Raw genomic sequence first — 14975 nt, 5'->3', positions numbered from 1 at the left:
CCGGATATATGGCAGCAGAGGACACCACCACTGCGACTGGTCACTGGACTGATGCTGCACAAGATACTACCCCTGGTCTGATGCAAGACAACACAGCAAAACTGCAAGGGATTTATACAGCAGAACTGGGGACATATAGCAGCAGAGGACACCACCACTGTGACTGGCTGGACTGATGCAGCATAAGACACTACACTGGACTGAGCAGCACTAGACAGCACTGGAATTGCCACCCCACTTTCCCACCCACACAGACACTGAGGACGGAGACACGTCCTCTCACTACACTCTCCGAGACTGGAGTGAAAATGGCGACGCACGTGTCCTTATATGTAATCCAAACCCTGTGAGAATCCAACAGCAGGATGATGATGTTTTGTCTCGTTCTGATTTCCAAGTCAGGGAGGAAAACCCGAGCCTGACTCGGATCCGGGCTCGTGACGTGAAGTCCGGTAGGGTTCAGTTCTCTCATCTCTATTAAAAAATGAAAAGACATTGAAAAATGATCAGTCATCCAGCACTGCCTCCCAAACAACAGTTAGAGAGGCCAGAATAAAAATATACATTAAAATAAATGAACAAAACATGAAAAAAGGCAAAACCAGTTAAAAATGAAAAGCATTAAAAAAGGAAAAAGCCTTTGAAATATGACTCAGACATCCAGCACTGGCTCTCAAACAGTTAAGGAGGAAAGAATAAAAATATGCACTAAAATAAATTAACAAAACATAAAAAAAGGCAAAACCAGTAAAAAAATGAAAATACCAGTAAAAAACGAAAAGCTATTAAAAAGGAAAAAGCATTTGAGATAAGAATCAGACATCCAGCACTGCCTCCCAAACAACAGTTAGTGAGACCAGAATAAAAATATACACAAAAATACATGAAAAACCATGAAAAATGACAAAACCAGTAAACAAATGAAAATACCAGTAAAAAAACAAAAAGCCATTAAAAAATTAAAAAGACATTGAAAAATGATCATTCATCCAGCACTGCCTCCCAAACAACAGTTAGAGATGCCAGAATAAAAATATACACTAAAATAAATGAACAAAACAGGAAAAAAGGCAAAACCAGTACAAAAAAAATATACCAGTAAAAAAAATAAGAAGTCATTAAAAAATAAAAAAGCCTTTGAAAATAAGAATCAGGCATCCAGCACTGCCTCCCAAACAATAGTTAGGGAGACCGGAATAAAAATCTACACTAAAATAAATGAAAAACCATGATAAAAGACAAAACCAGTAAAAAAAAAAAAAAATACCAGTAAAAAAAATGAAAAACCATTAAAAAATGAAAAAGACATTGTAAAACGATCATTCATCCAACACTGGCTCCCAAACAAGGATGGTACAATAAAAATATGCACTAAAATAAATTAACAAACATGAAAAAAGGCAAAACCATAAAAAAATTGAAAATACCAGTCAAAAAATGAAAAGCCATTAAAAATTAAAAAGACATTGAAAAATGATCCGTCATTTAGCACTACCACCCAAACAACAGTTAGGGAGGCCAGAATAAAAAATATACACTAAAATAAATGAACAAAACATGGAAAAAAACAAAACCAGTATAAACATTAAAATACCAGTAAGAAAACTGAAAAGCCATTAAAGAATGAAAAAGACATAAAAAAAGATCAATCATCCAGCACTGCCTCCCAAACAACAGTTAGGAAGTCTAGAATAAAAATGTACACTAAAGTAAATGAAAAACCATGAAAAAAACAAAACCAGTATAAAAATTAAAATACCAGTAAAAAAATGAAAAACCCTTAAAAATGGAAAAAGACATTGAAAAACGATCAGTCATCCAGCACTGCCTCCCATACAACAGTTAGAGAGGCCAGAATAAAAATATACACTAAAACAAATGAACAAAACATGAAAAAGGCATAACTAGTTAAAAAATGAAAATGCCAGTAAAAAAAATGAAAATCCATTAAAAAGGAAAAAGCCATTGAAATATGACTCAGATATCCAGCACTACCTCCCAAACAGTTAGGGAGGCCAGAATAAAAATATACACTAACATAAATGTAAAACCATGAAAAACAAAACCAGTAAAAAAATGAAAAGCCATTAAAAATGATAGTCATTGAAAAATTATTAGTCATCCAGCACTGTCTCACAATTATTTATTACCAGTTATTTATATAGCGCACACATATTCCGCATCACTGTACAGAGATTATTTGCCCCTTCACATCAATCCCTGCCGCAATGGAGCTTACAATCTGTATTCCCTATCACATGTACACACAGACACATTCACACTAGGGTTAATTTTTGTTGGAAGCCAATTAACCTACCACTATATTTTTGGATTGTGGGAGGAAACCGGAGTACCCGGAGGAAACCCACGCAAGTACAGGGAGAATATACAAACTCCGCACAGTTTAGGGCCATGGTGGGAATCAAACCCATGACCTCAGTGCTGTGAGGCAGTAATGCTAACCATTACACGATCAATACTGCCCTAACAGTTAGAGATGCCAGTATAAAAATATACACTAAAATAAATGAACAAAACATGAAAAAAGGCAAAACCAGTAAAAAAAATTAAAATACCAGTAAAAAAAGAAAAAGTCATAAAAAAAAAAAAGATATTGAAAAATGATCAGTCATCCAGTACTGCCTCCCAAACAAAAGAGAGCCCAGAATAAAAGTATACACTAAAAAGAAATGAACGAAGCATGAAAAGAAGACAAAACCAGTAAAAAAATTAAAATACCAATAAAAAAAAAATGAAAAGCCATTACAAAAAGGAAAAATCCTTTGAATTAAGAATCAGGCATCCAGCACTGCCTCCCAAACCACTATTAGGGAGGCCAGAATAAAAATATACACTAAAATAAATGAAAAACCATGAAAAAAAGACAAACCCAGTAAAAAAAAGGAAAATACCAGTAAAAAAAATGAAAAGCCATTAAAAAAACTGAAAAAAACATCTAAAAACAATCAGTCATCCAGCACTGCCTCCAAAACAACAGTTAGAGAGGGCAAAATAAAAATATACACTAAAATAAATGAGCAAAACATGAAAAAAGGCAAATCCAGTAAAAAAAAATGAAAAGCCAATAAAAAAATTAAAAAGCCTTTGAAATAAGAATCAGATATCCAGCACTGGCTCCCAAACAGTTAGGGAGGTTAGACTAAAATATACACTAACATAAATGAACAAGACGTGAAAAAAGGCAAAACCAATTAAAACATGAAAATACCAGTAAAAAAATGAAAAGCCATTAAAAAAGGAAAAAGACATTGAAAAATGATCAGTCTAAGAAAATTTTTGAGACGCTTCATGGGGACATGGTTTTTTCTATATTCACTTTATTGTATTATGCATTTACTGAATGTGTCTCTCCTTCTGTTTATACAATTTTCATTGTATTGTTTCTGTCTCAATAAATATATGTTGGGAAAAATAGAAAAACGATCAGTCATCCAGCACTGGCCTCCCAAACAACAGTTAGAGAGGCCAGAATAAAAATATACACTAAAATAAATTAATAAAACATGAAAAAAAGGCAAAACCAGTAAAAAAAAATTAAATTACAGTAAGTAAATAAATGAAATGCTATTACAAAAAGGAGAAAGCCTTAGAAATAAGAATCAGGCATCCAGCACTGCCTTCCAAACAACAGTTAGGGAGGCCAGAATTAAAATATACACTGAAATAAATGAACAACACATAAAAAAAGACAAAACCAGTAAAAAAGTGAAAATACCAGTAACAAAATGAAAAGCCATTGAAAAAGGAAAAGGCATTTGAACTAAGAATCAGACATCCAGCACTACAGTAGCTCCCAAACAGCTAGGTAGGATAGAATAAAATATAAACTAAAATAAATGAACAAGACATGAACAAAAGCAAAACCAGTAAAAAATTTAAATACTAGTAAAAAAAAATGAAAAGCCATTACAAAAAGGAAAAACCCTTTGAAATAAGAATCAGGCATCCAGCACTGCCTCCCAAACAACAGTTAAGGAAGGCCAGAATAAAAATATACACTAAAATTAATGAACAAAACATGAAAATGGACATAACCAGTAAAAAAAAAATGAATATACCAGTCTAAAAATGAAAAGCCATTGAAAAAGGACAAATCCTTTGAAATAAGAATCAGGCATCCAGCACTGTCTCCCAAACAACAGTTAGGGAGGCCAGAATAAAAATATACACTAACATAAATTAATAAAACATGAAAAAAAAAGGAAAAACCAATAAAAAAAAGTGAATATACCAGTAAAAAAAATGAAAAGCCATTAAAAAAGGAAAACACCTTTGAAATAAAAATGAGACATCTAGCACTGGCTCCCAAACAGGAAGTATAGAATAAAAATATACACTAAAATATATGAACAAAACATGAAACAGGCAAAACCAGTTAAAAAAAATGAAAATACAGAGTGATCTGGCCACTGCTAAGTTGAAAAGGTATTAATTATTCTTCTAGATCTCTCTGCTGCTTTTGACACTGTTGACCACTCTCTTCTCATACAAACACTACAATCCCAGGGTCTTCAGGACACAGTCCTTTCTTGGTTCTAATCCTATCTAATCATTTATTCAGTGCTCACTTTTCTGATTCCACTTCCTCTTCAGTACCTCTATCAGTTGGAGTACCGCAAGTCTTAGGCTCCCTGCTTTTTTCAGTCTATACCACATCTCTTGGTAAGCTAATCAACTCTTTCAGATTTCAGTATCATCTGTATGCAGATTTATCACCTTTGGTCTGCGTTACTGTATGCCTTTCTGACATTTTATCTTGGATGTCTTCTCGACACCTCAAACTTAATATTTCCAAAACAGAATTAATTATAATTCCACTGGCTAATAGAATTTACTAACCTGATATCTCTATCACTGATGATAACTTGACAATCAATTCTACCTCACAAGCTAGCTGCCGAGGTGTCATCCTTGACTCTTAATTGTCCCTTCTTCCCCATATTTAGTCTCTCTATTTCATGTTACATAGATCTAAAAAAACATATCCAAAATAAGACCTTATCTGACACAAGACACTTCAAAAAATCTAATCCATTCACTCATTATCTCCCGCATTGATTATAATAGTCTCCTTACCGGCCTTATCAAAAACTAAAACTCTTACCACTACAATCCATATTGAATGCAGGTGCGAGGATGATTTTCCTCACTAGACGTTCATCATCTGCTGATCCACTCTGCCAGGTCCTCCTTTGGCTGCCTGTTTCCTACCGTAGTCAATGTAAAATACTTTTACTCACATATAAGGCTATTAACCAAACTACACCAACAAACATATCGTTGCTTTTCTCAAAATATATCCAAACTAGACTTCTCCACTCTGCACAAGAGCTGCGTCTCTCATCCATATGCGTTACTCACTCCTATTTACGATTACAGGACTTCCTTTGGGCTGCACCTACTCTGTGGAATGCCCTCCTGCACACAGTAAGACTCTCCTCTAGTTTACAACGTTCAAGCATTTACTGGAAACTGACCTCTTCAGGCAAGCTTCTCAAATTCCATAACTGCCCACTGTCAGCACCGTAGTCTTACCTGAGTTCTTCAGCATTGTTTACAAGTCACGAACATTTGGTCTTTCAGAATTCACTCAGACTTATCTCCTAGTCATTGTGTATGATTGAGGTCTCAGTAAAGCTGAATTAATCTTCCTTCAGTGTATCGTTCTCATTCATTGTCCTCATTGCCTACCCCTCTATATCTTCGGCCCTAAGTCTTCAATCCATGAGTAAGAACTACATTCAGCCACCTAGTTTCCTTCCTTTGTTGATAGCTGCTCCCTCAGTCAATCAGTTGTCAGATCCCCAACTCAAACCAAGCGTGACACCCACATAACCTTCATAAATATTCATATCTAATTAATCGCCTGTGTACAGTCCACACATCCTCACATACAGTATTTTCTTTTTCAATTTGATATCCTCCTGATCTCGGGTCATCATTGCTGTGTGACTATATCATACAGCCCACCAAGAAACTCTGCAATATGGCTGGACCATTATTCAATAGGTAGCACCTATCCTTGTGTATCAATTGTAAAGCAGAAATTACATATATAGAGAGCGCTCTCAGGTATCCACATGAATAAATGACAATTAGAAGACCTGTGTGTTACAAATATAATACTGTAAAATTACAATCACCATATGATAAAAATGGTCTTTTGATGTTCAAGCAGTTTGAGGTCTTGCTAGGCAGTTATAAGTCGAGTTAGAGTCCCATATATTCCAGAGCGTATTACATAGGAACATAGAATTTGACGGCAGATAAGAACCACTTAGTCTCCCCCATTTTTAATGCTTTAGGTGATCTCAACCCTTTTTGAACCTTAATTATTTGTAAGGATATTCATATGCCTATCACAAGCATGTTTAAATTGCTCTGCCACCTCTGATGGGAGGCTATTCCACTTATCCACTACCCTTTCTGTGAAGTAATATTTCCTTAAATTTCCCCTGAACCTGCCTTCCTCCAGTTTCAGTGTATGTCCGCGAGTTCTAATACTTCTCTTCTGTTGAAGAATGTTTCCCTCCTGAACTTTGTTTATTTGAAAGTTTCTATCATGTTCCCCCTTTCCCTTCTCTCCTCTAAACTATACATGTTAAGATCTTTTAGCCTTTCCGGGTAAGTTTTGTGCTGTAGGCCATGCACCATTTTAGTAGCCCTTCTTGGTAGACTCTCTAATGTATTTATATCCTTCTGGAGATATGGTCTCCAGTACTGGACACAGTATTCCAGATGGGGCCATACCAATGACCTATACAGTGGCATTATTACTTATTTTTTCCTGCTACTGATTCCTTTCCCTATGCAACCAAGCATCTGTCTTGCCTTTCTCATTGCTTTGTTGCATTGCTTTCCTGCTAAGTCACTTGAAATAGTGACTCCTAAATCCCTTTCCTCCTCAGTAGTTTCCATTATAGTACCCTTGATACTATATTTAGCCTTCGTGTTTTTGAGACTCAAGTGCATGTTTTTGCATTTTTTAGCATTAAACTGTAGTTGCCATGTTCTTGATCATTTCTCAAGTCTAGCTCGGTTATCAATCATTTGTTTTACCCCTCCCAGTGTGTCTACCCTGTTGCATATCTTTGTATCATCTGCAAAAAAAGGCATACTTTCCCTTCAATACCATTTGCAATGTCACCAACAAAGATATTAAAGAGAACTGGTCCAAGTACAGATCCCTGGGTACTCCACTGGTAACATTTCCCTCCATAGATTGCACTCCATTTACTACATCTGTCTGTTTCCTATCCTGCAACCAGGTTCTTATCCATTTAACTGTTTTATAATCCACCCCTATGCTTTCAAGTTTATTTAGCAGTCTGCTATGTGGGACCTTGTCAAATGCCTTACTAAAGTCTAGATATGCTACATCTACAGCTCCCACTTGATCTATTATTTTCATCACAGAGTCAAAAATGTCAATAAGATTTCATGATCTCCCACCAGTAAATCCATGCTGTTTTGGATCCTGTAAGTTGTCTGATTTAAGATATTCCACAACTCTTTTAATAGTTTTTCCATTAGTTTCCCTACTACTGATGTAAGGCTTACTGGTCTGTAGTTACTTGCTTCTTCCTTGCTTCCACTTTTGTGCAGTGGAACTACATTAGCTCTTTTCCAGTCCTCTGGAATGGCACCTGTATTTAGTGACTGGATAAATAATTCTGTTAAAGGTGTCACCAGCACATCTGTTAGCTCTTTTAGTATTCTTGGGTGTATCCCATCTGGCCCCATTGATTTATACACTTTTAGTTTTGAAAGTTCTGTTAGGACCTTCTCCTCTGTAAATGTACTTTCATCTACCTTATTTTTATGAATGTCCTTGCAACTTAACTGTGGCCCCTTCCCTTCTCCTTCTGTAGTAAATACTGAGCAAAAATAATTATTTTGGTGATCTGCTATTGACTTGTCTCCCTCCACCAAATGCTCACTCTCTGTCTTAAGTCTTATTATTCCTCCATTTGATTTTCTCCTTTCACTTATATACTTAGAAAAAGTTTTGCCACCTTTATCTACTGACTGGGCCATTTTCTCCTCAGCTTCTGCCTTTGTACGTCTGATCACTTTTTTAGCATCCTTCCATCTGTCAAGATACACCTCTTAGTCGTTATTATTTTGAGTCTGTTTGTATTTCCTAAAAGCCATCTTTTTTGCTTTCACACTAGTTGATACTTATTTTGTGAACCACATTGGCTTTCTTTTCCTGGTGCTTTTCCTAACCCTTTTGATACAAAGGTCTGTTGCCCTTAGTATTGCACTTTTCAGTTTTTCCCACCACTCCTGCACTCCTTCCAAGTTCCTCCAGTCCGCCAATGACTCACTTAAACATCTTCCCATTTTTGCAAAGTCAGCATTTCTGAAATCCAACACCTTTGTTTTTGTGTGACAGGAGTTGGATCCTGTCTTTATACTAAACCATACTGCTTGATTATCACTGGATCCCAGGTGCTCACCCACATATATGTCTGATATCCTGTCACCATTTGTAAGAATTAAATCTAATATTGAGTCTTTGTGAGTGGGGTCCCTCACCAATTTCTAAAAGATCCCTCCAAATTCACATCAGATAAATTAAAGTCTCCCATGAGTATGACTTCTCCCTTTAAAGCCATTTTAGTGATGTCCAACAATAGGTTCCTGTCCAAATCCTGCCCCTGGCCTGGTGGTCTATAGATCACAGGGGAAATGGTTCTAAATTGCACACCCTCCAGTAATAAAAGGTGCTATGCTGCTGAGAATAAAGTATTATACACAGACAAAGGCGGTGCAGATGCACTAAGCGATCATTACAGTATAATAAAATATAATATGTCATAAGAGGTTGTTGGTATATCGTTGGGCAATGATATCGGCCTGCCCACCAATCGTCCAGGTCACCTCTTGTCGAGCAGGTTCCTAACACTATGGGGCCAACATCTGGAACACAGGGAACCCCCAAACATGATCCAGCAAAGGACCCCCCCCCAGGGCATCACACTAAAAAATAGTGATAGTAAAGTGATATAAAGTGTAGGTATGTGAAGGTCCCTACTATGAGTTTAAAGGTAGAGAGTATGTGAAAAAAATGTGCATACATAAATAATAGACAAACATTATATAAAAAGTGACTGTGTATTTAAATGGTGATGCCCTGAGACAGCCCAGCCAGAACAGGCACGGGGGACCCGAAGTCCAAATGTCAACCCCAAATTTACTGACACTATATAGGCCTGGTGGTCTATAGATTACCCCATTGCGAATAATGTCCTTCTCCCCGGTTTCTGTGGTGACCCAAAGGGCCTCAGTTTTGTCTTCAGTATTTTGTATTAAAGTAGCATTTATGCTTTTTTTCATATACATTGCTACCCCTCCTCCTATTCTTCCCATTCTGTCCTTCCTAAATAAATTGTATCCTGGTATAACTATGTCCCAGTCATGATTCTCATCGCACCATGACCCTGTAATTGCCACAATATCCAGGTTATCCCTTGTCATTATCGCAATTAGCTCTATTAGAATATGGTTTCCTTCATATGTAGCTCAGATGAATCTGAAAAAGTGCCTCTAATCCCACATGAACAATAACATGTAGGGGGACACAAGGAACAAAAATAATAGTGCAAACCTTTTAAAAACAATGGTTTTAATAACATATTGTACTTACAATAGAGAAGAATAAATAATCGCCCAAGAGTGGCAAATAGCAACAAGATGGATCAGTCCTGGTTCTCCGGATATCAAATGGAGTGGCTGGGTAGCAAATTCCAGATAAGAAGATCCTCCCCAGTGACATACCAACGGCTGTAGAGGCACCCTGGACTCACAAGTTGTGCAGAGCCATGCTTAACGCATTTCAAACACAATTGTCTTTCATCAGAAGAGTGGAATAGGCTCCAAAGTGCACAGTCATATACCCCAGCTGAGTCTTAGTATGGCGCCTATGTATTACTATGGGCACGTGTACTGAGATGCACGCGTGGGTCCTAGTTGCAAATACGGCAAGCTGCAGGTTAGATGAGCATGGCTACATCTGTATATAAGAAATTGTTAATAAATAAATAATGGCCATCAATGTTAACCAATGTTCATCAAAAAATGTATTTATTTATTTTTAAATAAAATCATGTTGATATGTTTTTAATAGATGTTCCTAACATAATTCAATCATTAAAAAAAAGTCAATTTCTGACTGGATTTTTGAAAAAATATTATCCAGTTAAGTTACAAGTCTCCCTTATCTGCACTGCTCATGAGGATTTTGTATATGTTTTTTTCCCGATAGCGTAATACCTCTGCGGAGGGAGAGGGGTTGTATGGCGGGTTCCACGGGGGGTCTTGTGGCATCTGCAGATGTTTGCTGGGGTCAGCAGGACTCCGGCGGGGGCTGTAGGGGGTCCGGCGGGGTTCAGCAGTTGTTCCCGGTGAGCAAATGATTACAAAGCCACTCCCCCACCAGCATCCATTGAAGTCACATTATGAAGTTGCGGCTTCCCTAAAATATTACTCTTTTCAGAATATTACAGTTTTGGAAGCACAGCTAAGGGAGACTCAACCTGTCATTATATATTGCAGTTCAGAGAGGCATAGATGGAGCCAGCATTAGGAGGGCATGCTGGGTCCTGTAGTGCCATTTGAAGGATACAGGGGTGACTCCAGGTAAACTAGCTCTCAATCTGGATATATTTTGTATGTGCCATTATCATGTGGCCATACACTAAGCAATTATATGACCCATAGTGGATGTAATTATTATTATGCTGTGTGTGGGTTTGGGGAGTGGTACCCCCCAGGTTTGGTGTGACCGGGCTACCTTGGGGCAGCACGCCATAATATTTATTTAGCACTTGTGTAACACTTTTATTTTTCCACTAATTTTACTCTTTTGAGTATTTTACTAACACCCTTATTTCTGTATCACTTTCTAACATATAGCTCCTGCTTCTTTCTTATTAACACATATTAACACTATAGTAAGTCAATGGTGTGCTGCCCTGGGGTGGTTGGGCTTGAGCCAACTTTGTGGGGTCCACGCCCTGGACTTATACTTAGTATTAGGGACCTCCAGTAATAGAGCGGCCGTGAAGTCGCCTGGAGGCTTATCATATTTTTTGCAAAATATATGTAACGAAGAGCTCTAAATTTTCTATTATTATATAGTATACAGTTCTTGCTACTAACAGCCCACAAAGTTCGTGGGAAAAATCCTTTTGTTTTTCTGGTGTAAAGTTTTGCCTGGGACTGAGGACTGATAGAAAGATAAATATGCTAATAATTAATTGTACGCCTGGTAATCGTCAACACTGTAATTATTAAAACCTGAAATATTGTGTATGTCAATGACATGAGAAGACAATTTCCATGTGGTTGAAATGCTAACTGGGAGTAACGTTTATATTTTTGCACCCTCTTATTTGCATAAATACAACAACGGGGAGCACAAAACTACTTAGCCAGATTACACCGATTAATTTGCTGTGCCCTATAACACATGAATAAGACTGGCAGGGTATCAATGAGATGCAAGGAATTATCAGACAGTCATATACAATGGCTTTGTAGTTAGGACAAACAATACAGCAGCCGTACTTCACCTCTACAAAAGAAGAAAACAACAATGGGCAGTACGACATTGTTTAGTAGATGCTGCACTATCTTACTGTGGGTACCCAGTCACACGGCCGACAGAACATTTTAGTGCAAAATTTAAGTTTAAGGTTAGTGTAAGGACTTGTATAGGGGAAAAAACGCTATGCCATGACATTGCGACATGTTACATATTGACATAACGCCCACATTCAGGTGTAGATATTCTGACTGTCGACATAATATACCACACTCTAACTATGTAACAGGCTTTAGCATCAGTATATTCTAGGAAACAGATTGTCTTGACTGGTTACCGGGGTCACTAACTCTCCAATTGTCTGTGTCTTTTCTAGAGGGGCACAACTGAATCTATGTCCGTTAAAGATATTTTGGCTCGAGCTGCCACTAAAGGACTTCTTGATGGTATTGGCGTTCCAAAAACGCCCAGGAAGAAAAAATCAAAGCCAGTTCATAAAACTTCCAAAGCCACTTCAGTTGCTCAAGCAAACATCACCGAGTTCCTAAATAGGGAAAATAACACAAGTGGCACAAAAACACCAACCTCACATCTAGATCAAAACAACGTGGAGAGAAACATAAACAACATTAGTATTTTACAGACCAAGAAACAAACAAAACAAGTGCCCATCCCCGCAACCAACGTAACAGTGAAATATACAAAAGGCCTCTCTTCCACAGGCACATTCATAGAGCGGCAGCAAAGTCCTGGCTGGCCAAAACTAGAACAGAAGGTTTCGTTGAAGCCCGTCCAGATTATGCTGCCCCCAGTAATGGTTCCATTGTTCAGTAATGAGCCTACTGTCAAAATCCGAAGTCCTGTCCACTATTACCACCAGCGCTGGCACACTGGAACCCGGAGCATCTCCCCAACAACGTTTATGCCAAAATTGTCTATTGTGGGCAAACCCAAGGAAACGTCAGCTTTTACTGTACTTCGGCATCCTAAACCATGGCACTAAACACAAATTGTTTTAATTTCGTTTAGGTTTGTTTTAACTTTTTATTGGGCTGTAATAGTAGTACAGGTTGAGTATTCCTTATCCAAAATGCCTGGGACCAGAAGCATTTTCGATAACGGATTATTCCGTATTTCGGAATATTTTTATATTTTAATGAGTTATCTCAAGTATGGGACCCTGTTGTGAACACAAAAAATGCATTTATGCTGTAAATAGACTTCAAACACATAACATACACACAAATATAATTTATTTGTGCATGAAACAAGGTTTCAAAACCTGAAAACATGAAGTGAAGTTTGTGTACAGTACGTGCTGAATTTGAATGCTACTGATATACAATAATTTTCTTGCACATACAGGTATTCACACATAAGTAAATAAAAGTACACTGTACTTAACTACTTAACAGTAAAACATGTAATAAACATTAATACAGGTACAGTGAAAAAGTAAGAGCTATGGTAAAACTTACCCTTGTTAACTTTTTCTTCGAGGTCCATTAAGATCCACAGGGATGACATTGGGGGTATAATGGTGGATACCAGGATCAGGCACCGAACAGTTAAGCTTTTAAGCTCCCAAGATGCACTGGTCCTTCTCCCTCATAACCCGCCCACAGCTCAGGCTCCTCGGTTTTTTTTAACAAGCCCAAAGCAGGCGCTGAAGAAACCGAAAACACTCTCACCATCAGGAGATGGGAACTGGTGCCCGAGATGAGTAACTCATTGAAGTTAGGTGCGTCAGGGTGTTTCCCCTGTGAATTCAGTATACTATGCACCAGTATAGTAATGCCCTGGTGTCACACACTGGGTCCTGGAGGGGGAGGGGGGGTGACGTGGTGACACATACACCTTGCATCCGGGGTAACACACACACACACACACACACTGGGTCCTGGATTGGGAGGGGGGTGACGTGGTGACACATACACCTTGCAGCCGGGGAGCACACACACACAGACTGGGTCCTGGAGGGGGGGTGATGTGGTGACACATACACCTTGCAGCCGGCGGAGCACACACAGACTGGGTCCTGGAGGGGGGGGGTGACCTGGTGACACATACACCTTGCAGCCGGGGGAGCACACACACACACACACACACACACACACTGGGTCCTGAAGGGGGAGGGGGGTGACGTGGTGACACATACACCTTGCAGCCGGGGAGCACACACACACAGACTGGGTCCTGGAGGGGGGGTGATGTGGTGACACATACACCTTGCAGCCGGCGGAGCACACACAGACTGGGTCCTGGAGGGGGGGGTGACGTGGTGACACATACACCTTGCAGCCGGGGGAGCGCACACACACACACACACACACACACACACTGGGTCCTGGAGGGGGAGGGGGGTGACGTGGTGACACATACACCTTGCAGCCGGGGAGCACACACACACAGACTGGGTCCTGGAGGGGGGGTGATGTGGTGGCACATACACCTTGCAGCCGGGGGAGCACACACACACTGGGTCCTGGAGGGGGAGGGGGGGGTGACATGGTGACACATACACCTTGCAGCGCACACACACACACACGTGTGCGCGCACGCTGCAAGGTGTATGTGTCACCATGTCACCCCCCCTCCCCCTCCAGGACCCAGTGTGTGTGCTCTCCCGGCTGCAAGGTGTATGTGTCACCACGTCACCCCCCCTCCAGGACCCAGTCTGTGTGTGTGTGTGTGTGTGTGTGGCTTCCCACGGAGGGAGAAACATGGTGACACATACACTACAGAATTCGTCCAGAATGGAGTCTGGTGCTTTCTTTGTGTGTCCCTGCAACCGCGCCCCCTCCCGCCAAGCTGATAGGCAGCTGTGAAGGAGGGAGATGAGAGGCGGGCAAGGTGAGCAGTCACTGCCGGAGCCCGCCCCCGCTGTCAGGGTTTACTTGCAGCAGCCTTCTCTCCACCCGCATCACGGCCACCGCATATATAGTGGCGACCCCTGCCCCAGAACTGTTTGTACATATTGTAATGAGCGGCATGACACTCTGCCGCTCATTACATATGCACGAACTCAAGGAGGAGCCGCGCCCGCAGCAGCAGTGATCAATCAGCTGCGGCAGGGGACGGGCGCGTGCAGCAGAACAAAAAAAAAATAGCTGTTTAACGAAAACTACGGTTTTTGGAATAATTCGGATAAGAGATACTCGGATTAGGGATACTCAACCTGTAATACTACTAGTTATTTTTTGTAACTAAAATAATTTTCGTATTTCCAGTTTGTATCTTATATTTCATAATGAATGCACATGCTAATTTCGATTAGGTAGATACAGTGCATCCGGAAAGTATTCACAGCGTTTCAGTTTTTCCAGATTTTGTAATGTTACAGCCTTATTCCAAAATGGAATAAATTAATTATTTTCCCTCAAAATTCTACACACAATACCCC

At 39.5% G+C, this 14975-nt stretch overlaps 1 protein-coding gene across 2 annotated transcripts in view; it reads left to right on the top strand.

Moving 5' to 3' along the window:
- NSUN7 (NOP2/Sun RNA methyltransferase family member 7) overlaps positions 1-14975 on the top strand; it is a 421001-nt gene that overhangs the window by 197562 nt on the left and 208464 nt on the right. Inside the window, exon 12 of one of the 2 annotated variants that reach the window (XM_063921029.1) lies at positions 11949-13905. The exons of the other annotated variant lie outside the window; for it this stretch is intronic. Within the exon in view, the coding sequence (XP_063777099.1) occupies positions 11949-12575 (627 nt within the window). The 3' untranslated portion in view covers positions 12576-13905. Of the gene's footprint in view, positions 1-11948; positions 13906-14975 lie in introns of those variants that run through there. 2 annotated transcript variants of the gene reach the window in all.

This window comes from Pseudophryne corroboree, chromosome 1, assembly GCF_028390025.1.
Source record: "Pseudophryne corroboree isolate aPseCor3 chromosome 1, aPseCor3.hap2, whole genome shotgun sequence".
Classification (NCBI taxonomy): Eukaryota; Metazoa; Chordata; class Amphibia; order Anura; family Myobatrachidae; genus Pseudophryne; species Pseudophryne corroboree.
The sequence above is the reverse complement of the archived record's forward strand: the minus strand, read 5'-3'. Positions and strand labels throughout refer to the sequence as shown.